This window comes from Mirounga leonina, unplaced genomic scaffold (genome assembly GCF_011800145.1).
Source record: "Mirounga leonina isolate KUSES-001 unplaced genomic scaffold, KU_Mleo_1.0 Mir_114, whole genome shotgun sequence".
Taxonomy (NCBI): Eukaryota; Metazoa; Chordata; class Mammalia; order Carnivora; family Phocidae; genus Mirounga; species Mirounga leonina.
In genome coordinates this window covers 30,410,178-30,436,511 of record NW_023270265.1, presented here as the reverse complement: position 1 = coordinate 30,436,511, position 26,334 = coordinate 30,410,178, and the positions used below count along the sequence as shown (strand labels likewise).

The window sequence follows — 26,334 nt, the reverse complement described above, 5'->3', positions numbered from 1 at the left end:
CCTCCTGCTACTCTCCAATGCTGCTTGTGGTCAAACAGAATTCTATTCCTTCCACCAAAAGTGGCATGATTTCCTAGTGTCTGCTTTTCCTCTGCTTGGAATGCTGTTCTGACATCTTATCTTGTCCAATTCCTACTCATTCTGCAAGTCTCAAGTCAAATAATAGGCAGGTGATGGGGAAAAAAATGGGTTAGAGTGAAAGAAGGGGAGGGAGAGCTTTTCAAATCTAAATATTTCATAGTGGCCATTTTGATTTCCTCTTTAAAAAACAAAACTACTCCTAAATAACCCAGGGTTTTATTTCCAAACGTATGAGGTTTTTTCTTTTATTTTCCTTATCATCATTCTATTTTTTAAAGTTTTTATCTAATTATAACATTCAGAGGGAACATGATCTCAATCATATCAGCTCTTTGGAATTAGTCCAGAATTTCCATGTGGCCCAGTGTATAGTCAATTAAAAAAATTAAATGTTTGCTTAAAAAATATATATTCTCTATTTGTTGAGTTGTCATATACGGATTTTTAAATAAAGCTTACTAATAGTATTATTCATCCAAATCATACCAACTTTTTGACTGCTTGGTCTATTGGTTTCCATGTGAAATTTATTAAAATATTCCCCTATGATATTGCAAATCTTCTATTTCTCCTTGAGTTTTCATATGTTTTTGAATTACGTAATCATAACACTATACAGGTTTTGAGATTATTCTATCTTCTTAATGGATTATTCTTTTTAGTTTTAACTCAAATGCTAACTTTTCTATTATGTTCCCCCTGATCGTCCCTCTTCCTGCATTCCTTTCCTTAGGAAGAAAAAATAAATATCTCTTTCCTCTGAATTCTGGTAGCATTGTTTCTATATTTTGCATAATACCCTTAGTACTTCCAATAGGGATCAAAATTCATATACTACATACATAAGTGTCTTAACCTCCTTGCTAGATTTTAAACTCTTGAAAGTTTGCAACTTACATATGCTGTGCCTTCCACATCATAAATGTTTATCATATATTTATTGTCTGAGAGCCAGTAGAATGAAGTAGTCAAACACAAAGGTATTGGCATCATACAGGGCAAGATGTGAGTGCCAATCCCAGATCTATAGAAAGTTCCTTACATGTATTAATTAGACTTCAGTTTCCTCATGTGCAAAATATGGATAATAACAGAACCTAACAGAGTTCTGAGGTTTAAATGTTTTTCATAATTATAGTGTTTTGTATAAATTAAGAAGTAAATAATTTTAAACTATTAATATTTTTATATAAAGTACCGAATTATGATAATTTACTTTATATCCTTTGTCAGATGCCTGAGAACTTTGTGGGCAGATAGTATGCCATATGTGTTTATATCCCCATGATCTCTACAAGACAGCAAACAGTAGGTACCCTAGGACAGGCAATGAAATAACAATAATAATAATTATAAATGCTAATAATAGTGATAATTTATCATACACTTATAATTTATTAACCACTTTGTATGGATTACCTCATTTCATTTATTATTTCCATTTAATAGAAAGGGAAACTAAGGCTCAAAGAAGTTAAGTAACTCATCCAAAAAGAATTATAGAGCAAGTAGGTGTTGGAACCAGTCCAACTTAGGCAGTTGCTACTAATATTATAACACAGTTTTAGCACTATACTTTTAGCAAGGCCCATACGCCTTTTTAAGTGTTTCATGATTCATTAGAAATCATTTGACTGCACAGTTTGGCACTGAGGTATGGGCATGGGGGTCCTCTTAGTACCAGCTCATTATAGGCTGCCTGCACAAAAGGCAGAAACCCCATGAAATATATAAACTTGAAAGCACAGTTGGAGGAAGGAAGAAAAGAGAAATCTGCAGAGAAGATGTATCCAGAGAGCTTCAATTATGACCCAATTTGTCTCAAGGTCTAAGCATCTACTATGTAGGCAATTATGTATTTGAACCCGAACCATGACCACCTTTATTGGTTCCTTCTCTAGCTGGGAGTCCACGGGGCATGGAAAAGGACAAACAGAATTATAAAGTCTTAGTCATCCAAGTTGTCCTTGGGATGAACCATTGACCCAACCTCTTCACACGTTGGCTGGAGAAACAAAGTAGTAGTCTGCACAAGAACACAAAGAACTAGGACCCAAGTCTCCAGAAACCTAACTCTTCCTCCCACACTGACTGCTTTTCACGGGAAACCATTGCAGCATGCAGGCTGAGTCATGCTGTGCCATGTATAACAGTAGTGCTATAAGTCATTACTTGGTGGAACTCAGAGTAGACTAGAGATAGTATCTGGGGCTATGGCAAAAAACAGAAGTCTTCGGCCAAGACTCACCTTCTACATTTTGCTGGCTTTTCCTTCAGGCTTCTATGTCTAAAGGATGCTCTGGATTTTCCAAACTCTAGCATGCCAATCTAGAACTACAGATATGTGCTCCAGCTTCTTTTAGGAAAGAGGATTTTCTTTGATTTGTTAAGATGTAGAATTTTCCTCTATACACTTTACTGAATCATATGAATCATCAGAATGACAGAGATAATGATGTCCCTGGTTTCTGGGGAAGTGAGCCTGCTTCTCTCCAAAAACAGCTTAGCTGTTCTCACTAAGATAGGTGAAGGTCAGAGATGCTAGGGTGATGGAGTCTAAGTTGAGCTTCGCAGGGGGCTGGCAAGCTGGAGGGTAGGCATAAACCTTCAATTGATAAATGAGGGAGAACCCCTGTGGGTCCCAGGGAAGAAGAATTCTCCCACTGGCCCAGGTACTACCTCCACATTGACATGTAGATATATGTGCGCCACATCAAAGCTTCTGCAATGACCTCGTCTGGCTACCTGCAATTTCCCCTATTGACACACTGGATTTATTTCTCATTCCTCTAAGTAAACAGTTAAACCTGCTGTGGATTCCGGTGAGTCACACACCATCTTCTCTGCCACCTCCGTCCAGGACTCAGAATTAGCCATTGCTAGGAAACCGCAAATCCCAGCTCAATCCTTTTACCCAGCCTTGACTCCTTTCACTGGCTGGATGTCATTAATTTGAGAGCAAATTATTAGAAAGCTGGAAAACAGTTCTGAAATGCCTGCAGATTTATGATGAAGTCATTTCACAAAAGGTCACAGGCAACCCTGCTATAATTAAATCTTTCATTAATTTTTAAAATACACAATAACTTACAAATGCATCATAAATTAACCAGATGACCTTGAAGAAATTATTTAGAGCACTACTTCATCAGAAACCATCATCTAGCAATTTCCTGAATTTTTATTTTATGAGTGGGATTTGTCTATTTTCCATTCTGGTCTTTGATCAGATTCCAGTAGCCTGTTTATTTGAAATGATTTTGTATTAATTCACTCAGAGCATTAGTTAGCACTGGGAAGTGATGGTGGATAGTTAGGCCTCTCCCTTCCTTTAGGTCATAGCCCCAAAAGTAGAGTAAGTGTGACCCACACAATCACCCAAATATACTTAAATGCAGCTCCTCTTTTTCATTACCTAGGAGATACTTTTTTTCTCATGTGTACATTTTGATAAATGATTTCCCTTTTCTCATTATAAAAAGTTAGAAAACTATAAAAATGTATAGATGAGAAAATAAAAGCCCCATTGGAGGTAACCACTCTTACTATTCCGTGAGGTTCCCTTCTACTCATTCACAGTGTTGTTCTTTCTCAGACTAGGATGTAAGCAATAATCAGAAACCACAGCCGGGGTTGGAATTGTTGGAAGTTAGAGGTTCCCTGAGGTTTATGGCAATCTCTGTCTCAATCTCTCTCTCTTTCCCCCCTCCCTTCCCCCCACCATGTGTACCCACCACTACTACCACACCAATAAAAGCTCATAATTGGATTATAGAAAACAGATTCCATGAACGCTAACCTGAAATAAACCTCACACAAAACTGATCTTTTTTCTGTAGGGTGTGGAAGAGGGTTTAAAACACAAACTTCCCATCGGCAGAGCCCTTGACTATCTTGTGTATGCCTTAGCCCAGCTCCTAGAACTCTTAGAACAGTGTCTATTTTGTAGTGGGCATGCAAGGCACCCTGCTGAATAAAGAAGTAATAAATGTTCTTGTAATAGGGGCTTGATACATGTGGATCCCTGAGTCCTTTTCTAAATATCTAGTTCTCTCTGGAAGGCCAAGGCTCCCCATGCCTCCTCTTGTCTCCTTCTCCATGAGCCTTCCTCTCTGCTTCCATGGAAGGAGGTGCTGAGGACTAAATTCAAACCAAAGCAGAAAGCCATGTTCTGGGAAGGCCAGCCATCAGCATCCCACAGTTGTTGGTCTCCAGAAATTCAGGCCGCATCCTTGGCTACTGGTGTGTGTCCATGCCACCTGATTGTTTTCTCATTAGGGTGTAGATGGCTTAGCACTAAAGGAGGTCAGCAGCTGCAGTGGGATTGCACTGAGTGAAAGTGAGACAGGAGCCAGACCTTAATAGAAATAGTCAGGGGACCAGCAGCAAGGGATCCTGGGAGCAGAGCCCATCCCCACAGCATGATGCTCCAACCCTTGAGATGGTGGACAGAGGCAGGGATTAGAAGGTTTGAAAACAAGACCTGGAAGAGGCAGAGAGTGGAGGGGAGAGTAAGAAAGAAACTAAAAGGCAGTGGAACCAACAAGGCAAAGGGAAGAAAGCTGGGTTTTTGCAATGAATTTTAAGAATCATTCTATGTCCAAACAACTTTAATTCCTTTCTCAAAACTTAATAGGTTCCTTCAATGGGTTAGAAAGTTTGAAGTCCATAATAGTCATTTAGAAACTCTGGTCTGTGAACCTGTGAATATTGAGTCAGGAGTTGGTGGAAAAAGGGGAATCTAAGTGATGGACACAAGAGGGAGAAGGTGGGCATTCAAGACAGGAGGAAATAGATGGAAATCAAAAGAGCTGGAAGAAAGGAAAAGGAGTGCCACCTGGTTTTTCCATGGCATTATATTTCTCAGTCTCTTTCTTCATGTCAAGTCCTGAAGCAAGAGATAAAAGGAATCCTAGAAAGCATAAAATTCAGCCCTTGCCCTTAAATGTTTGCAGGGCAGTCCAATGGTATTATTCACTCACCATGTATCTGCTGTGCACCAATCGTGCACAAGCCTCCATGTTCAGGGCTCTGAAAGATGACCAATAAGACAGTTGCAAACCCTATGAATCTCACAGACTGAAAAAGACTTCACACTCCCACTGCAGAGATGACCAATACATGAAACACTCAGAAAACAGTGCAAAAATAAAGACAATGGCAATTTGCCATGACCCAGCCATCCTACTTGTAGGTACATGGTTACGAGAATTCTATGTAGGCACTTGGAGGCATATGCAGAGATAGAATAGTACTGCTGAAAATAGTCCAAAACTAGAAACAACCTAAATGTCCACTGATAAGAGAATGGAGAAATAAACTGTGTATTCCTATCATGACAGAATGCCATATAACATTAAAAGTGTCTGGACGAGATGGATATGCCCCAAGATAGATAATGTTGAGTGACAGACCCATGTAGGAGAATGATAGCACTTAGATAAATTATACACTTTAAAAACACATAAATCCATACTACATATATTTCTGTGGATAATTAAATACGTACTAAATGTATCAACACATGCACTAGAAGGATATGCATCAAATTCACGGCAGACCCTGATCTGTGTAGGGAGTAAGGGAAAAGGATCTGAAACGAAGCAATAATGGGAAGACTGATTCTCCTGGGATTCCCTGTATATTCATTTAAAAAAATCTGAAGCCAAAGTCATAGTGTGTTAAAAGTTATTAATTCCAGGTGGTTGGTACACTGGTGCTTATGAGATTATTCTTTGTACTTCATTACTGCATGTTTGAAACCCTCAAAGAGAACTGCAAGAAACAATATAGGTATGAAATTGTGGCTGTAGGATCTATAGTGGAAATCACAAACTGAAAATTTTACAGAAGCCAGAAGGGCAGCTTAAATGGACCATGAGGGAGCTGAAGCATGGGAGCAGACTCTTGTACATCAGATGAGAGGTGAGGCCCAGAAGAGCATGCCCAACCCAAAGTAGGCAGCTGCCTTGCAGTCCAGAAAATTGTTAGACTACGGACATTTGGGTTCAGTGCTGCCAGATGTTTCCAACTTTGCAAATTTGGGCTCCTTTAAAAAAAGTGCAGACCAAACTAAATACACCTGTGAGCCAAACCCTGCGGCTTAAGAAAGAAATTCAGTGAAAGGGAATGAGTAAGTGCTGAAGGAATTGAGGAGGGCTTCCCGAGAAAGAGGTGCCCTGACTGTGTGGTTAGGATAAGAAAGGAGGAAACTTCTTTTTTTTTTTTTTTTTTAAAGATTTTATTTATTTATTTGACAGAGAGAGAGACAGCGAGAGAGAGAACACAAGCAGGGGGAGTGGGAGAGGGAGAAGGCTTCCCGTGGAGCAGGGAGCCCGATGCGGGGCTCGATCCCAGGACCCTGGGATCATGACCTGAGCTGAAGGCAGATGCTTAACGACTGAGCCACCCAGGCGCCCCAAGAAAGGAGGAAACTTCTAAGGCACTCCAAATGATGTGCCTATTCAATCTTTCATAAAGGAGTGCGACTGGGCATGTAGGTTGTGAGTGGGGGAAGTTTGTAGAAACTGGGTCAAAAATTCAAATTATATTTGTAACAAGTCACAATACATTAAGCTCCATGTGCCCTCTCATTCAGGGTCCACAAATTACAACCTGTGGGACAAATCTGGCCTGCTCTCCATTCTGGAAGGCCTACAAGCTAACAATGGTTTTACATCTTAAATGGTTGGGGAAAGAAAAGCAAATGAAGAATGGTACTTTGTGACATGTAAAAATCGCATGCAATTCAAATTTCAGTGTCCACTGGTAAAGTTTTATGGGAACACACTGATGACCATTGATTTGCATACTGTGAGTGCCTATGGCTCCTTTCACCGTAGATCAGGAGTCAAGTAGGTGCACTCGAAGACCCTGTGGCCAGCAAAGTCAAAAATCTCTAGGGAAGATCTTTGTCGACCCCTTTCTAGGGGGCCAAAGTTCTTCCCTGCAAGTGACCCATTTCTTGCTTATTAGATGACGGAGGCTGCAAACATCTCTAATGTCCCCCTGTGGAGATTATTTCACGGATGTGGGAATTCCACATCCATGCCAGGAAAGCCAAGCTCAGAGGGAGAGCAGGTGAGGCTTCTAAGGTCACAGGGATGGTAATGGTACCCTGAGCACTCTCCCCGGAGTGTGGAGCTCCAACACCCAAGCTCTTGGCCACCGCTCCATCCCACACAGCAGTTTGCTGATCAAAATAAGTCTTTTCCTTCCAGGCTACTGCCAGCCCAATGACATCCAAAGGCCCCTATGCGGGCACACACGCTGCTTTTGTGTTCCTTGGCACCAACAGCAGTGTGCTTTTGGGATGATGGAAGTCGGCTGACAATGTGAAGGATGTGAACCCAGCAGCCAGCCTGAGAGGCAATGACTTCAGAATTCCACTGGATTTACCGATTACTCGAATGACTTACTTTGGGCAAAGTGAAATTGGGCTCTTCCAGCAAACAACAGAGAATTGAAAAACAGATCAATGGAAGCAGCACCGGTTCATTTCCAATGACTTTATCGGATGCAGTTACCGGAGGCTAAACAATGCATTTATGCTCAGGGTTGGGTCTCTGGGTGGCGCTGAGGCTACATTTGAGGGCACATTCCCTGCTAAGCATGTGGCCACAGTCTCTTAAGTGGAAAGAAGGTCTTCATTTTTTTTAACCTCTGTATCTCCAGGGTTGGCATAATTTTCTAGGCAAAATGTTATCTCCCCCTCTTTACTATGGCTATTAGTTCTGCTGATGGAACAATGGATCAGAGATTTATGCCAATTAGAATTGGATTTATCCAGGGAGTCAGCAAGGCAATTGGCCCTAGACAATTTGCTGTAAGCATCTCTAGCCTTCCTACTGCTCACTCTCCCCTCCGCAGGCCAGGCACGGTCTACTGCTCCATGTTTGCTCACAATGCTCCCTCTCTCCTTCTTCTCTGCAGAGCCACAAAGCCTTTTCTAGCTATTGTATCTTCAATCCCTTCTTTGATATCCAGTGGCAACTACAATTTGCCCCATACCTTCCAACTCCATTGTTCTCCAGGTCTAGCACATGTTCGTCATATCTTTTCAAATAGGTTGCGTTTGAATAGGTCTGCTGTGACTTGGTGTCTGGAGCACAGCGGCCACCGCTCAAGACTTAGTGAATAACTAGCATCCCCCCACTCTTGCCCCACATACCACGCTCCTTTACTGAACAAACCTTGGCGAACTCTACTACCTTTCCTCCAATTTCAGCTCTGAGCCTGATGTTTGAAATTCACATCCCTTGCTCTCAGTCTGCCTCTTCCTGAACATGTGAGAGGAGCACTGAATTTCTCTTGAGCCTCCATGTCCACAACTGCCCAGTGATAATGATCTGATGTACTTGGCAGGGTTGTTGTGAGAAATCTATGAAATCAAATTTGGGAAAGTGCTCAGATACCCGGCACAAAAGCGGGTGTTGGACAGACACAGGTTGGTAAGAAGATACTTCTGACTCCTGGCAAGAAGTGTCCACTTTCTTCCAGGAGGCAGGACTTCCCTCTTGGTTTCATTGTTTTTTTCCCCTGAGAGGCTGCCAGGTTCTCCCTAGCTCCTGTAGAAGATCAGCTAAATCACAGCCAGTTGGTTCAAATATTTCATATCAAGAAAGAACTTCAAATGTAGCTTTGAGGATGCAGGAAAGCAGTGGTTTTCCATCTGATTCCACATCTGAGACACACAAGAAAAGAGCTTTCCATAAAGGCTAATTTGGGGGCAAATAATAGACCAAAGAGGCCCGAGTGCTCCAGCAGCCCAGGCATCTCAGCAGCTAGAGAGCTACTGCCTGAGATGGCAATAGGCCCCCTGGCTTATCAGTCATCCGGCCCTGTTCTCAGCCTTAAGTACTAAGAATGGTCACATTTCACAATGAATTAGGCTAGACTAGATGGTTCCTGTCAAGGTTACCAAGGAGATGTTGAAATAATAACATCTGAAAAGACAGTGGAAAAAAGGGCAATGAAAGTAAGCAAATCTCATGCCTACAAGCCGGGGACTGTCTCTCCCACACAAATTCCCCTGTCGAGCTAGTGTTGGAAGGTACCCTGCTGCCCAAGCACTGGCCTCCAGGAGAAGTGGAAGCTGGGGGACTCCTGTGAAAGGTGGAGGAAACCAGGGATCACTCCCAGGAGGGTCCCCATTCTCTAGCTGCCCCGTTGTGCCCATGCATCATTCCACCCCTTGCCTCGTCATCCTCCATAGACATCTCTGCACACAGAAGGCTCTGACACCCACCCAACCCCTAGGTCCCCATAACTTGCAACTACTGGATTCTGATCATAGCACTTCAGAGTCCAGGGAAGTCACTATAATCACAACCGTGGAAAGATTATTGGGGACCAGGCACTGGGGTGGCTCAGTCGGTTGAGCATCTGCCTTCGGCTCAGGTCATGATCCCAGGGTCCTGGGATCAAGTCCCTAGTTGGGCTCCCTGATCTGCAGGGAGTCTGCTTCTCCCTTTGCCCCTCCTCCCACTCATTCTCTCTCCCTAACAAACAAACAAACAAACAAACAAACAAACAAATAAATAAATAAAATCTTTTAAAAAAAGATTATTGGGGGACCATAAAATATACTTAACTCATTCACATATTCATTTAATCATTCAATACATACATGCCATGAAATCCTGAGTGCAAGCACAAAACTGATAAACATATGGCACCCAAAGGACAAAATATACAAAGACCCTCCCTCATAAAATTTAAAAGTCATGTATGTGTTTACACACATACACACATATATCTGTCTGTCTTAAAGGCAGATGAAGGTGGAGGAGGAAGTTACAAAAAATGCCATATTCATTAATATTTATTGTTGAAAGCAGTGCAAAGGGAAACTACCTAGGGCTAAGACAGCATATGGCAAGGGGGTCCCCAGTGTGACCTGATGGGCTAAAGAAGGTGTGCTAGAATAGCTGATCCTTGAGCTGTGACCTGAAAGATACCTAGAAGTTTGGTTGTTCAAGTGTGGAGTGCAAGCACCTTCTAGGCAGATATGCAGACAAAAATCTCGGGGCAGGAAGGCACCATTGGATCAGAGAAAGGTGGTCAGAGTGTGGGGGCCAGAAATGAGGTCCCGGTCATGTGGTCAGTGTAGATATTTGTAGGCCATTCAATGAGTTTAGATTTTATCCTAAAGGCAATGGACAGCCTTCTAGGGGTTTTGAGAAGAGGAGTGGAATTACCATATTTTCAATTTCAAGAACATCACTTTGGATAAGGTAAATTCCTAAACATAACCTAAGAACCCTCATGGTATCAATCCCTTGACACCCAGCCATGCACTCTTCCATGGCTCTTTGTTTTGTTTGTGTTCTTTGTCTTCAAATCAGTCATTTCTTTCAACAAATAATTACTGACTTCCTACAATGTGGCAATTCCCCTTTCAGGAGGAGTACTGAGGTCACAGTACTCAATACAATGATTAAAAATTTGTGCTTTCTTTGAGCTTACATTCTATTACCTATTAATTGGCTTTTCACTGGTAAACTGCTATTGAAATTTCAAGACCAACTCAACTGAACTTTTGTGTGTGTGTGAAGTCTTCACTTCCTTTTACTCATATCCCGGTTATACAACTAGGGTTTGTTGATGATTGGTGTATCTCCCTCACCCAACACATTGGCCTGAGTGTTCCTTATAGGTAAAAAGAATTGTATTTACCTCTTTAGTTCCCTCTAAGAGAGTCTGAAACATATTAGAAGCTTATTACACAATTTTCAATAATGAACTGTATATATTATTCAGAGCTCTCCAGAGAAACAGAACCAATAAGATATGTATATAGATTGGACCCTTGAATAATGCAGGGGTTAGGGGCATCAAGCTTCTGCATGGTTAAAAATCTGTATATTAGGGTGCCTGGGTGGTTCAGGTGGTTAAGTGTCTGCCTTCAGCTCGGGTCATGATCCCAGGGTCCTGGGATCGAGTCCCTCATCGGGCTCCCTGCTCAGCCAGGAGCCTGCTTCTCCTTCTGTTCCTCCTCCCTGCTCATGATCTCTCTCTCTCTCTCTTTCTCTCTCATGCTCTCTCTCTCTCAAATAAATAAAATCTAAAAAAATAAAAATCTGTATATTACTTTTGACTCCCCCAAAACTTAATAGTCTACAGTTGACTGGAAGTCTTACCGATAACATAAAGTCAATTAACAAATATTTTGCACGTTTTATGTATTATATACCATATTCTTACAATAACATCAGCTAGAGAAAAAAAAGGTCATAAGAAAGAGAAAATACATTTATAGTGCTGTACTGTATTTATTGAAAAAAAATCTACATATAAGTGGACCCGTGCAGTTCAAACCTGTGTTGTTCAAATGTCAACTGTATGTGTGTGTGTGTGTGCGTGTGTATACATAAATATATCTATATAGATAGATAGATAGATAGATAGATAGATAGATAGATAGATAGATGAAAAAAAAAGAATTTACCATAAGCAATTGGCTTACACAATTATGGAGGCTGACAAGTCCCAAGATCTGTGAGATGAGTCAGCAAGCCAGAAACCCAGGAGAGCTGATAGAGTAGTTGTAGGCTTGAAACCCAAGAAGAGTGGATTTCTTTAGTTGGAGTTAAATGCCAGGAAAAGCCATGCCCCTGTTCAAAGGCAGGCAGGCAGGGGGAATTCTCTCTTGCTCATGGGAAGGTCAGCCTTTCTGTTCTATTCATATTTCTAACTGATGGGATAAGCCCTACCTACATTAGGGAGGGCAATCTGCTTTATGAGGTCTCCCAATTTAAATGTTAATCTTTTTTTTTTTAAGATTTTATTTATTCATTTGACAGAGAGAGACATAGCGAGAGAGGGAACAAAAACAGGGGGAGTGTGAAAGGGAGAAGCAGGCTTCCCACAGAGCAGGGAGCCCGACGTGGGGCTCGATTCCAGGACCCTGGGATTAAAACCTGAGCCAAAGGCAGACGCTTAATGACTGAGCCATCCAGGCACCCCGATTTAAATGTTAGTCTTATCCAAAAACACACTGGGGAGGGTAAGTACTACGGTGAGCGCTGTGAATTGTGTAAAACTGATGAATCACAGACCTGTACCCCTGAAACAAATAATACATTATATGTTAATAAAAAATAAATAAATAAAAACAACCTCACAGAAACAAGCAGAATAATGTTTAATCAAATATCTAGGTACCCTGTGGCCCCGACAAGCTGACGTATAAAATTAACTATCCTAAACTGATAAATATTTAAATCCACCAAATGAAGGTAACAAGAGAAGCCAATAAAACCTTAGTGAGAATGAGCTAGCCTTTCTTCCTCTCTGACCACAGCTGAGCTAGAATCAGGGTTAACCGTGAGGAGAAAAATACAGCATCAAATAGCCTACATGATGAGTGAGTTTTTGGTTAAACGGCAAGAGTAAGCCCGCTTATCCCCAAATGGGCCCCTTGCCCTCACAGTGCTTAGGGGATATATCAAGATTTTTGAACTCCTACTTCAATCCATGTCATTGTCATTCCATGAGGGAAAAGCTCTGGCTGGCCTTTTGGGTCACCTGATTTTAAAGTTGTTTTCAAACCTAAGGCAGAGACAGAAATTTCCTCTTGGCCATCTTTCCAGGGCTCACACTTGTGGCTGTCTAAACAGCCCTGACAACATCTGGATCGTTTTCATACTAGAGAAACTCTGAATTTAATAAAAAGTTAAAAACAGGCAGCCTGAATTGCTTATACTTGGTTGGACAACTGCTTCCAAACTCATCTTAATTTCATGAAAGAACAAATACCTGTCTGTCCCAAATCCCATGTAAGAAAACTGTGCTCTACCTTGTTCCTTTTCTACTTACTAGCATTTAAAGTATCTTGCTAAAGAAGGTAGAAGGGGGCAGAAGCTTTGCCGCTCTTGCGGAGTCTTAGTGGGGAGGAAAGGAAAACAGGAGTGCTATCTCGTCTTTTCAATAAATGGTTTGGCCCTGAGGTCAAGCTCCCTCGTATCCAAGTGACCAGCTAAACTCCATCTGAAGCTGAGAAAAAAGTTATTACCATTTAGGATTAGATGAACACAGAATTTAAACTGTAGCCTTAGACTTGCTAGGGAATGCTCAGTCATGTAGAGTTTGGTGTACACGGGACATTGTTCAAAATAATGCCCAAGAGAAGCATGCAATGAGCTTAAAGAGGGCCCATACAAGAAAATGCAGAATAAATCACATTATGGGATGAGGAGAAAGCTAAAAAGAAGAGGGACCAGTATGTGTCCTTCATACAAAAGCAAGGAGCACTTGATTTTAGAACCATATATATCTTCACTGCCCAAGATTCGAGGACCATGTCAGGTTTGACTGTGATGAGGAGCCACATCTGGTTTAATAAATTCAGGCAAACTATACAACCTTCTTGAACGTGTGTACCTTTGCCTTATGGAATTTAGAATTCAATACTTTAACTCCTTGATGGCCGTATCAGAGGAAGTCCTAGAAAAGTGGAAGGTTTTCTTTTTATAGCTAGTGACTAAGTGAAGGATAGGACATAATCTGCAAAAGTTAGCGCACGTCAGAGATCCTCATGAACAAAGATGGTCGTATACCCAGTATTTCACATGCTTCCCAGAATCTGTAAGAAAACATCTTAATCTCCTGGCAGAGTATTCTGGGTAAAATGACAGAGTCATTTGTATGTCACATTTATTTAATGCACAAGCACGCAAACTTTATGAAGACAGGAATTTCTGATTTGCCCATCTAGAACAGTCTCCACCACATAGGTCCCAACAATTTTTTTAACTTTTATTATTATTATTTTTTTATAGTATAACCTTACAAAGGTCTTGCCAGGACCCTAAATCCTTGGGATTTCTCTCTCAGTGTATCTCTGTGACCTATCCCTCTCTGTATATACATACATGTATATGTGTGTATACAACCGTCCACACATACACTTGCATATACATATTTGTGATATATGTATATCTATATATTTACCAAATCATTTGTATTTTAGAAATAATATTTATATTATAATACTTGCTTTAAACATCTAGAACTTAGGCTACACACACACTATTGCTGTGTATCCACCAAATGATGAAGCTTTAGACTCAAAGCATTAATGATAATATGCTGTATCTTAAATACTGTTTATGCTTTTACAACACTTGCACACAACATTGTTAACTCTTAATAAAGCAATTTTTCAGCTTAACAATAAGAGTCTATTTGTTTAGGAACTCTAATTAGAAATGTGGTTGGTGAGACAATTCTGTGGAGGGGTTACTTTAGGAAAATGGGAAGAAATTACTGGACAAAACTCAAATTATAGCCTTACATCCTGAGCAACAAATTCTACGGGAAATGCTTGCTCACATTTTACAACAGAACTGCCCAGAGAAGTCTTGCCATAACACAGGTTCACATCTACAGACATCAGTTACTAATGCAACCCCTTGGGAGGATCAGAGCAGTTCTTCCTCGGGTTTGATATCTTATCTTTCCATTTTCAACCAGAGAGCTCTGGGGCCCAACCCTGCACCTAAAACATATCAAATGCTCAAAAATGAGTGTTCAGTCTTTAAAAGACAAGTTCACCACCCTTGGAGTTGTTTGGTTTTTGTTTTTTAGATTTTATTTATTTGAGAGAGAGAGAGAGAATGAGAGAGAGTGAGAGAGAGAGAGAGAGAGAGCATGAGACGGGAGGGTCAGAGGGAGAAGCAGACTCCCCGCCAAGCAGACAGCCCAATGCAGGACTCGATCCCGGAACTCCAGGATCATGACCAGAGCCAAAGGCAGTCGCCCAAACAACTGAGCCACCCAGGCGCCCCCACCCTTAGATTTAAGAGAAAATATTTCCCTGACAATTTAGAAAATTCAGAGAGAATTAAAGAAGAGAATTTAAAAATCACTCTTTGTTACACTTGTCCTAAATGTTCTAAAGGCATTCTTGTGGAACCACTCAGGTTTTCTATTATAAATCTCTCTTTTTTTTTTTTTTTTTTTAATAATGAGGACACTGGGAATCCTAGACTTTTTCTCTAGACAAGTCCTGTAGACATGAGACCCTTGCAGTGTTTCTGCTAATTTGCTAAAAAGGTGAAGATTTTTAGGATTTCAACATTTTAAAAAGAAGCAGAAGGAGTGATTTGATCTTAGAAATGAAGAAAAGAATTACCAGACAGGTAAGCCACGGCTACCGGATTGTACAGAATCCTAAATCTGAGGTGCCCTAAATCTGAGATGAGATTTTTGTCCATTTGTTTTGTCTTCCCCAATGTGTGTACCAGTTTTCATCACAGCTGAGTATTTTCTGTCACTCGGAAAGCCCAGAGGCCTTGCCAGTCAACACTTTGGATGTGAGAATGGATGTAGAGAGGTGGGCCATGGCAAAGTAGTCCAGTTGGGCGCCAGATTATGACATTTGGACAAAACTGCACAGCTGCAGTTGTAACATTATTTTAACTGATACTCTCGGGAAAAAGTAAAGCACAGAACTAGCCATTCGCCCTGTATTTGCCTCTTCCTCAGAGCCCATAAGTCTCATCCTGGAAAAGACTGATTCAAACTATAAAGACATTCATGAACGCAAAGTTTCAAAGAACCGCAGTGTTCCCTAGGGGAAGAAGACCACACTCTTCCCCCAAACCAGCAGAGAAGCATTCTGTGAGCCCCATCTGTGCCAACCCCACAACATGGTAGATTCCCTTAATATTGTGGAGCAACTCCCTTCATTCCATTCAGCGAAGATGAAGGTGTACAATGTTCTAGTCACTTCAAAGTGCGGGAGGCGAGGGTGGTATTGGCTGGTGGAGGGTTACCATGACTATCCTCCCATATTCCCCTACATATCCATGTGCACACAAAAACACATAGGCGATCAGCTTTTCAGAAATTAGAATTAGGCAGACTTTTAAAAACTAGTACCAACTTATTAAAATTTTCTTTAATATTCAGAAAGTACTTTGGGGATTTTTACAACTTTAAGATCATCTATTCTCGGTGTAAAGGAACATAGAAAATGTTCACAGAAAATTAATCTGAAGTAGAATGACAACTCTGTGGTGTGTGTGTGTGTGTGTGTGTGTGTGTGTGTGTGTGTGTGTGGCACGGACTCCAGGATTTTCCCTTAAAATATTCTCTTATTTCAGTATGTTGGCTGTTTTATTTCCTGTGACTGTCCCTGTCCCTCGCCCCCTACTGGACCGTTTTGGAAAGAAAGAAGACGTGTCTAAAGACGGAAGCTTTCTGTTTGCTTGGATTTTGAATAAATGGAAATTTGTTAGAATATCTTAAATGCTGTTAGAAGCAACTGGTCACTTAAGAGCCTAGCTTCTCAGATGCTGTCAGTGGCCTTCTGAATCGGTGGGTACAAGAACACATATTTCCACTTTACAGATGAGGAAACTAGGGACCAGATTGGAATGCTTTGGGGTTCCCCGGGAAAAACCCGTGGCCTCAGTGGAGACAGAACCCAGGTCTCGGGCTCTTATTGGCCACAGCAAAATAAGTACTCACGTCATGATTTGGGTCTCCACTCCTGCCTCCACCAGAGCCCCGTCAACAAAGAGAGGAACCGAAGTGAAGCCATACTTGTCCCAGGAGTGGCCCTCGTCAAAACTCACCCTGGGTTAGAAACAAGTACAGGGAAGAGACAGCTGAAAACCAAACCACACTCCTTTGCAACCATTTTTCAGGTTATTAAATTCTCCTCTGTATCTCACTTTCTGGCAGTTTGAATTATCAATAGGCATTCATCTTCAACATCTCCCCATATTATTATGAGATTTGATCAAAACTGCATTTCCTGGCCCAGGCAGAGACAGCACCAGAGCTGCAGAAATATTTCAACATATTAGAATCAAAAAACAACAACAACAAAAAACAACCCAAGAAGTAGGGCTTAGTGGATGGAGTGTCACGTTTCAAGTACTCCGAATGGAAGCGGAGGCTCAATTTACAGCACAATCAATCCGGCCCGCGGAGTTTCTGACACAGATAAATTGAGTAGTGCGGCGGGGGGGCGGGGGGGGTACCCTATGGGCGGGGAGGTGTGTGTCTTTCAGATCAAACTTTAAAAGAAGCCATTTCCTATTTGTTCAGAATGAATGTTAGGATCGTTTTCCCTCCCCAGTGCCACTTTCAGAGCTTTTAGAGATGAGTGCTGAGTGTCTAAGATGAACTGGGCAATACTGTGCCATCTTTCATCCAATGGTAAGAAAAGGTCCGGCCCTTTCTGGTTATAGCACCTGAAACTCTTTAAAGGGAAGGTTACTAGTGGAGGAGGCTGGGGCAATTTTGAGTGCTTGCTTCTTTCCCTTTCTTGATATTATCAAGTACCTGACCCTCCTTCTTCCCCAAGGCGGCTTTATTTGCTTCATTCCCTGTGATCCTTCTTGGCTAAATTAATAATTTCTTCTCTGACTACATAACTCAGGATTCTCTGAGTTCAACTGAAGGAACTCTGTAGGCTTCTCCTCTTATAATGCTGAGTGATGACTTCTTAATGGACTCTAAATCCACCAATTCAAAACTATAATCTTGGGAGTTCACTGGTCATGTATGTCTGGTTTGTTGAATGACTCCTTAACACCACCCATACATCTTTATTATAATGTTTCTTACCTGATATTTAATAAATAGAGGTCTGATTTTTCCACTAAACTGTGAGTTTTTTTAGGTCAAAGGCCATACTATTCATTTTTGCATTCCTAGTACCTAGCAGAAAAATGGGCACCTAGTTGGCACTATTTAATGTTAAATGAATAAATTAACAAAAGAAATAAAGAATGATTTACCACACTCTTCCAATCCATCCATTTTTTTGAAGCATGCTTTACGCTGGCATCCATGAACTGGATGCAGGAGTCCCTCTGCCCATTACTAGTCAACCTACTCAGTCCATTCTCTACATATTTACTTCTTTGTCTCTCTCACCCTCTCTGGCTCTTTCTCTTTCTCTCTGTCTTATACTTTCTTAACATTTTTTTTTTTTTAATTTGTGGTATACCTAAGTCTATCTTCACAAAAAAAGGAAAGCAGATAGTCTGACATTAAGTTTTTATGAGTTCACAAATTATCAGTGTATGTCTTAACTTTTTAAAAACAATTTTATTGAGTTATTTTTGACATGTAAAAATTGTACGTATTTACAGTGTACAACTTGATATTTTGATATATGTATACATTGTGAAAAGATCGCCACAATCAAGCTGGTCTTGATCAAACAGGGGTGGCAGGGTGGGGGCAGGAGGGAGAAATGAAGACACGTTGGTCAAAGGGTTCAAAGTTGCAGTTACGCAAGAGGAATGAATTCCAGGGATCTAATGTTCAACATGATGATGACAGTTAACAATACTGTCTTGACTTTTAAGAACTTGGTTATTTCACACTTTTTTTTTTTTTTAAATAGGCTGAAGGTTACATAACCATCAAGCTGACCCAGAGAATATTGGGCAGATCTGAACTGCTTTTCTTGAAAATGAGTTTCTTATTTCAAAAGGGAAAACAAGAGCGTGATTGGGAATGGACTTCACCTTTCTTAACATGGACCTGCTTGGTTCTTAAAATAATCATAGTTGTTTTCGAGTATGCTGCGGCCACTAACCATTTAACTAGGAGAGAAGTCTAGGAGATAAGAAATCATTTGTTTGGTTTTCTCTTTGGGTGACTTAGGATAAACTGATTATTGTATTGATAGGAAGAAGCCAAAGTGAGTTGAAGGACTCTGTCCTTCTCAGAATTTCCTGACCACTGAAGGTCATTATTAGCACTAGCAGAGTAAATAGCAGTGGGTGCTACCGGCGTCCCAGGGAAGGAGGAGCCTTCATACCACTGCCATTGAGAACAAGGCAGAAGACAGTCATTGCTACTATGTACAATATGAAGACGAAACACCCACAGAGTAGACAAGGAGGGGCCATTACAGCCTTCTAGCTCTGAGATGGAGATGTCAAGGAAAAGCCACGCCCAAGATGGAAAGAAAAAGCGGGAGATAAGAGGCCTGTGGTATGAACTGATTTCATATGGAAGGGGAAGAAGCATGAGTTAGAAGGAAGAATGAGATCAGAAGAAAAACTAAGAAATGCCAAAACCCAGGTGGGAAAGCTAGCATATACAATAACTGAAGTCCAAGGAAGCCATTATAATCCATGCTTCCAAGCATAAGCAAGGGGACAGCTCTACAGAGCCAGGGCGAGGAATGGATCCTGCGGTTTTCATTTATGGTCAACATACCACTTGGAAGCTCAGGACTGTGCCATGCAGGTGACTTTATGAGATTAGTAATTTCTAATACATGAATATTGTGAGCTGAGGTAATTATTAAAAACTAAACAAAATAAACTCTCTAAACAAACTCCCAAAAATATGACATGAGAAAACTTAATCTCTTAGGTATCAGAAATTTGGGTCTGGACGGCCTGTCATTTGTGAGAGCTAGTCTTTTTTGATTGCTAGGAGTTTTCTTTAATGCTCTGAAGTAACGATAGTGAATGGTTTCCCCAAGGGATGCACGTTCTTTCCCCCACTCAGTTCAGTAGCTCCTTAATGGCCAAGACAAAGGAATTGGGAATTCTTTATTAGGTCCACAGCTGAAAGTGAAATTGGTACTCAGAGAGGTAGATGTAAATAAAGTTCCAATGGACCTCCAAATAGTGGCAAGACAGGACTATAAGATCAAAATAAAATAAATTTCCTCGGTCAAATATTTATTGACACCTCTTATGTGCCTGGTCTGACGGTGGCCTCTGTTCAAAGGATCTAGTGGTGAACAGGAAAGGGAAGGCTGTAGCTTAAGCAGAACTTACATTCTAACTTGAGGAGATAAACGATATTCAGACAAATGGGTTGAAAAATATGAGTTGTAAAAGAAATCTGAGTTATAAATACTTGTCATGAAGACAATTAAAACAGAGTGATGTGATAGAGGGTGACTGCATAGCTACTTTGTATTGAAAATCTAAGAAAGTCCTCTTTTAAGAGGTGACATTTAAACTATGCAAAGATCCAGGTGAGAGCCATTTCCAACAGAGGGCAGATCTAGTGTGAAAGGAAGGTGCTGTGTGGGAAGGACAGAAAGACGGTCAGTGGCCTTAGGTTAGTGGGGAAGTAGATTAGTAGAAGGAAATGGAATCAAAAATAAGGCTGGGCAGACCATGAAGGACCTTGTTTCCAGCTGAAATGAGAGAGATAGGATTTGATTTAAACCTTAAAACATAATTTTCATTTCTTTATAGTGAATGGATTGTCAGGTCTCAACATGGATACAAGGAGATGAACTAGGAGAAAGAGTAACAATTGTGAGACCATGTAAGAAAAGTGGTCTGGATAAACGTTACAGTAGTCTAGAAAGAAAGATATGGAAAGGGTAATTTTAGAGGTGAAGTCAATAGGATTTGGTGATAGAATGTATACAGGTTGTTGAACAAAAGAAAGAAATCATGAACATAGATTTTTACGGTTAAGCAGTTGAGATTGGGAAATGGGAAGAACAGGAGAAGCAAAGCCTTCTGCTTGTTTCTGTTTGGTCCACTTCAAGGTTTAGATGCTTTTTGGACTTCCATGTTGTGATGTACTGTCAAGAAGACCTTTGGATGGATGGATCCAAATTTCCAGGAAGTAATCAAAGTTGGGAATATAGATCTGGAAGTCGCTTTTAAGGTAGGACCAACTTAAAGCAGAATGTTTAATTAGAAAGAAAAAAAAAAAAAAAGCCCCACAGCGAGAGAAAGGAAAAGAGTAACTAATGATAAGCTCAAACTGAAAACAACTGGGGTCACTGTCAATCATAAAATAAGTGTGTTCTAGAAATGACACTATAGTGAGAGGTGATCAAGCCACTGTGAGTCTAGTATGTGTTCACAGATAGAAAACATGCATAATAGAAGAAATTATCCTACTAAATCCTAAATACTATGTTTAGTTACAATCCTTGTAGAGAAACTGACAATCAATGTGATTAAAGTTAAAAAAAAGGTTGTTCTAGAAACAGGTTATATGAATTGAAGATAGCTTAGGGAAAAGAAGAATAGAACTGAACTCATTACCACTGCCTTTTAATTTTTTTTAGTAAGAAAGCTATAGTTAAACAAATAAAAACAAACCTATTTGTTGACTACTGAAAAGGGGAAATGTCTGTGAAAGAAATCAGTCATTGGATGCATAAAAATATTAATTAAAAATACAGATAAAATAAAGGAGAAAATATTTCCATTCTCATAACTGTTCCAAAGAGAACAGTCAAATATTTTTGCACAAGAATTTAAGCTCCCAAGTATTTTGTCTTGTTCACTTTTATAACCCAGCCCTTAAACGAACGCTGGATAGATAGTATATGCTCAGTGAATGTGTGAGGAATGAATGCATAAATGCATAAAATCTGTTTTGAATTGCATCTCTGATCATTTTCCAGAACTTAAAAAGGTTAGACAAAGAGATCTCTTGAGGTCCTTTCTAGCTCTATGATTCTAAATATCATGTGCAATTCTGGATCAGACTTACTCAGCATAGCTCTGGGCAGCAGAACAGATACTAATGGACATTAATTCTAAGTAGATTCACTATTGCTCGGCATAAAAACAATCTTTTAACAGCTAAAGCCATTACACAAGATGGGAACTCTGCCTTGGGTATATGTGAGTTGTTTAGCTCTGTGGCATTGTGGTGAAGTAGGGTGATCCTCTGGGGTGTCCCACAGGTATATGCCACACTAGGTGTGAACCCAAACTAAATATTCTCTAAAACCCTTCCTTATTTAAGCAGCTATGACTTTATGATATTGAGATGAGATCCACTAAAAGGAACAGACTCTTCCAAGAATAACCAAGTCCTCCAGAAGTCCCTAGCACAGAAATAGCGTTATAATGGTTATTGAGAATCAGTGTTCCTCCCTTTGGTCAGTTGCATTGCTCTTGATCACAAACACATGAGGAGGTGGCAGTTTAGCGACCGGGAAGTTCTTCACAATAGCTCGTGCACTTTCGCTTTTCAGAAGTGCCTATTGGTTAGGACTATTGTTTGCATGGCAACGTGCCTCTGGACAAGACACCAGTGCTCACAACCATTTATAGAAGAACAAAGGAACACAAAGGGCCAGGTGATGTTTCGTTTCCTGTTTCCAAGAACATCCCATTGGAAGGAGACGCTGACAGCTTGTCCGGGCTAAGCAAACAGTAGGACCCCCGTCTACCTGCCAATTAGTAGCTCTGTCTATTGTGAGTTTTTATTAGAGCACTGCCTTCCATAGGGCCCCATTATTCATTTCACCTGTCCATGGTCTAAAGATAATACTGGATGGAGGGCTTACCTGAAACAGCACTTAGGTTCTAATCTCTATGCATCCAAATGTACACGGTCACAAACAGATGGGTTCATTTTATGCTGTTTTGTCTTCATGCATATCTAGCTACCTATCATTTCAATTTATGGGAAACAGCATGCCTTATTAGTCTAGCTAAAGTTTCCTCAGCTTTTCAATTATGACTCCTCTTTTCTCTGAAAGGCAATATAGCTATTATTTAAATTTGAGAACCACCCTACCCTTGTGTAAGAGTGGGTCAGCCTGGGGCGCCTGGGTGGCTCAGATGGTTAAGCGTCTGCCTTCGGCTCAGGTCATGATCCCAGGGTCCTGGGATCGAGTCCCGCATCGGGCTCCCTGCTCAGCAAGGAGCCTGCTTCTCCCTCTGCCTCTCTCTCTCTCTCTCTCTCTGTCTCTCATGAATAAATAAATAAAATCTTAAAAAAAAAAAATAAAAAAAAGAGTGGGTCAGCCGGTGTGGGGTTTTTTTCCTATGCAAATATATATACATCTGTGTACAAAATAACGTCAGTTTGAGGCCTCCACAGAAAATAGCAATGAAGTGATAACTTTTCTTTCATTTAAAATGAGCTATTTGTTTACCCTGAAGGTTGTGACTTCATTAGAAGCTACTGGTGACGAAGAAACTGCTTAAGTTTCACAAGTTTGCAATTCATAAGCATGAGACAAAAATCAGTCAAGAATTTCATAAAGAAACACTGGTGATAATGGTATTAGACAAGTCCTCCCAAAACACTCACTTAGCCTTTGGAAGGGAAGTGCAAAGGAAAATTCTTGAATGGGTTATTTCTTGTTGTCTTCTAACACACGTCCTCAAGGGCTGCCATTTAACCAGTGCAGAGATTATTATAGAGAATGGCATTCACAGGTAGGCAAGTAAGCAGAAATCACGGGTGGTGTTCAAGTTCAAGGAAACATTTGTAGCATTTATGACAAATGGTAGTGTCGACATCCTTTAAATGGAGAAAATTCTATCTCAAAAGCTTAGTGTGAAAAATCATGTTTAATACTTTGTAAGTTGGAGTAGGCAGACATAGGGAGGGTGGTATTATCATTATAATAAGAGGAAGTTGAATGGGAATGAGGCTATTTTCTTTCTGAGTTTTGCAAACATTTTCTACCAACAAAACAGATATTTCATGGAGCAAGGGAAAATGCAAACTTTGTACTGGTGACTTTGAGAGGCACGATTTTATCCTACTTACATATCCCTGAGAGAATATTAAACAATTTTCCCAGCTTGGATGGTTTCCCTCCAGAAATTCCCAGACAAATGCCCCTTTTGGAAGTGATCAGGTCTTGGGTGAGAAACCACTGCAGAACAGACTGGTCAGATGTAAGGATGGAAGATGAACCAAAACCAAAACTCTCTAGTCCCTCCGTTCCACACCAGATACACTCGCTTCTCCTAACCCCAAAAGGAAATAACACCACCAAATTCCTCTTTTCCTTAAAACAAGGTAACTTTTGTACATAAGGCTCTAGAAATCAACCACTAAGTAAGTACTAAGTTCCTACCATAATGAAGGAGAAAGAGCAGGAGGGTGATGGTCAAGTGTGAGATGGGGTTGCCACCCCTTCTCTCAAGACTTAAGTGGAAGAAATCTGCTCAGCTATATCTGTGCAGGGCATTTACTGATTTTCTTATTGAGACCTCAGTGGAAGTTCTTAGAACATCATGATAGGGGCTTTAAAAACGTTGCCTTTCTTGGTTAAAAAGCAAATAAGCAAATGAACTTGTTTTAAGAATTAAGTAATCCTCTCTGAGAGTACAAGTGCTCTTCAGTCCTCAACAGACAAGCTCTTCCCTCCACAAGGAGGCAGGTCTTTGCAGTAGAAGGAATTACCTACAGGGTCAACCTGGCATTTAAGTTCTTCTGAGTCCTACCCACTCTACTTACTCCCATGTTTTATTCTAATCAAATATATTTTCTGAACACTCCCTACTTTTCCTGAATCCCAGGCTTTGGTCACAGTTTCTCTTCCCTTGGCTTGCCTTTCATCAGTCCTCTGACACAGGGCATCCTTTTTTCAAGAATTAACTCTCATGTCAGCAACTACATGAAGACCCCCTTACACACTAGGCAGGACTCCATCCTGTGCTAAGATCGCAGCAATACACATGGCCAGCATGCTTAAGCAGGCATTGCTTGGATTTCTGGTGATATGTGGATTAAGCTCCTTATCTTGACTATGATCTCCCAGAGAGCCGGGGCCATGTGATAAGCCTCTGTGTACTCATTAAAGTATCTGGAAAATTCAGTTAAAACAGAAGAGCAGCCATAACAGAGACCTAATTTAGTGCTGCCAGGTACTAGCTGTGTAGACTTGAGCAAAGAACTTAATATGTCTGCATTCCAATGTCATAAATATGTGATAAAAAGAGTACCCACATACATAGGGTTGTTAACGAACTCATGTAAAGGGTTTAGAATGGTGCCTGGAATATAATTCCTCAAAAACTCCTGACTATCATTAGTATTAAGTAATTCCATGCTTCTAATTTATCCAAAAAGTATATAATCAGTAGTAAAGGGATGATAAAGAATTACAATGGGAACTTGTACAAGCTTATTCTTGAGTTGGTAGAGTACTTTTCCTTACAAATGGCTCCATGCATCTTTTCAAAATTTAATCTCATAATCTCTCTGTATGAAGACAGAGTGGTAGATAAAACCACTGGACTTTGTTAGCTCGAGTTCTAAGAAACTGATGATATTTGACCAGTTTTGACCAACAAAAATGGCAAGATGATACGGTTTAACTTAATAACTGAGAGAAACCTTCTTAAGTCCTTGCCAGGGTGACTTAAGCTTGAATTTGGCACCTGGAAGTCCTATATCTTTTACTGATTACAATCTGATGTTTCCCAGTAAAACTCTTACTTTAAAGGGTTAGTCTCCCAAAATCAAGGATCTGGGAGTTAAGCCAGAGTCCATCCTCCAGCTCATGGCTCATCCCAACAACTGTACTCTAGATAGCATACCCTCTACTGACAAATTTTCACTCTCAAATATTCACTCTGCTGCATCTGAAGCCTGAAATTCTTCCCCTTCAGCATATAAACACACGATACTTATTCATCCCCTGCCAAAAGCCAAAACAAACAACAGAATCATCATCATCATCATCAAAATATATTCTCACAGATCTTTCTCATCATCATCATCAAAATATATTCTCACAGATCTTTGTCCTCACTGGAGGGTCATGCATATACACACTCAGCCTCATTCCATAATTGACTTTATTGAGAGTTATCTACACTGTCTCCACTTCACTCCATTGCTTATCATTCATTCATTCATTCATTCATCATTCATTTCATTCATAAATCTACTGTAATCTACCTTTCAATCCCACTTCTCTTTTGAATCTACTCTGACACAGATCACAATGACTTCCTTTACTCCTCTATATTGCTTTATCTTAGATTGTTTTTCATTCCATAACTAATTTGGTCTGATTATAGAATTTGGTGCTACTGATCACCCCTTTCTTCAGCATCCATGAAAATAATTCTCCTGGGGCACCTGGGTGGCTCAGTCGTTAAGTGGCTGCCTTCGGCTCAGGTCATGATCTCGGGGTCTTGGGATCAAGCCCCGCATCAGGCTCCCTGCTCAGTGGGAAGGCTGCTTCTCCCTCTCCCACTCCCCTGCTTGTGTTCCCTCTCTCGCTGTGTCTATCTGTGTCAAATAAATAAAATCTTTTTTAAATTTTATTTTATTATGTTATGTTAGTCACCATACAATACATCATTAGCTTTTGATATTTTTGAAGTCATACAACCATCCATTGTTTTCGTATAACACCCAGTGCTCCATGCAATACGTACCCTCCTTAATCCCATCACCGGGCTAACCCATCCCCCCACCCCCTCCCCTCTAAAACCCTGTTTGTTTCTCAGAGTCCATAGTCTCTCATGGTTCATCTCTCCCTCCAATTTCCCCCCCTTCATTTTTCCCTTCCTTCCCCTA

At 40.6% G+C, this 26,334-nt stretch overlaps 1 protein-coding gene across 1 annotated transcript in view; it reads right to left on the bottom strand.

The window, feature by feature from the left end:
* Nucleotides 1-26,334, bottom strand: part of SORCS3 (sortilin related VPS10 domain containing receptor 3) — a 577,834-nt gene that overhangs the window by 55,985 nt on the left and 495,515 nt on the right. The window contains exon 14 of the mRNA XM_035028663.1: nt 16,558-16,665. Coding sequence (XP_034884554.1) covers nt 16,558-16,665 — 108 coding nt within the window. The remainder of the gene's footprint in view (nt 1-16,557; nt 16,666-26,334) is intronic.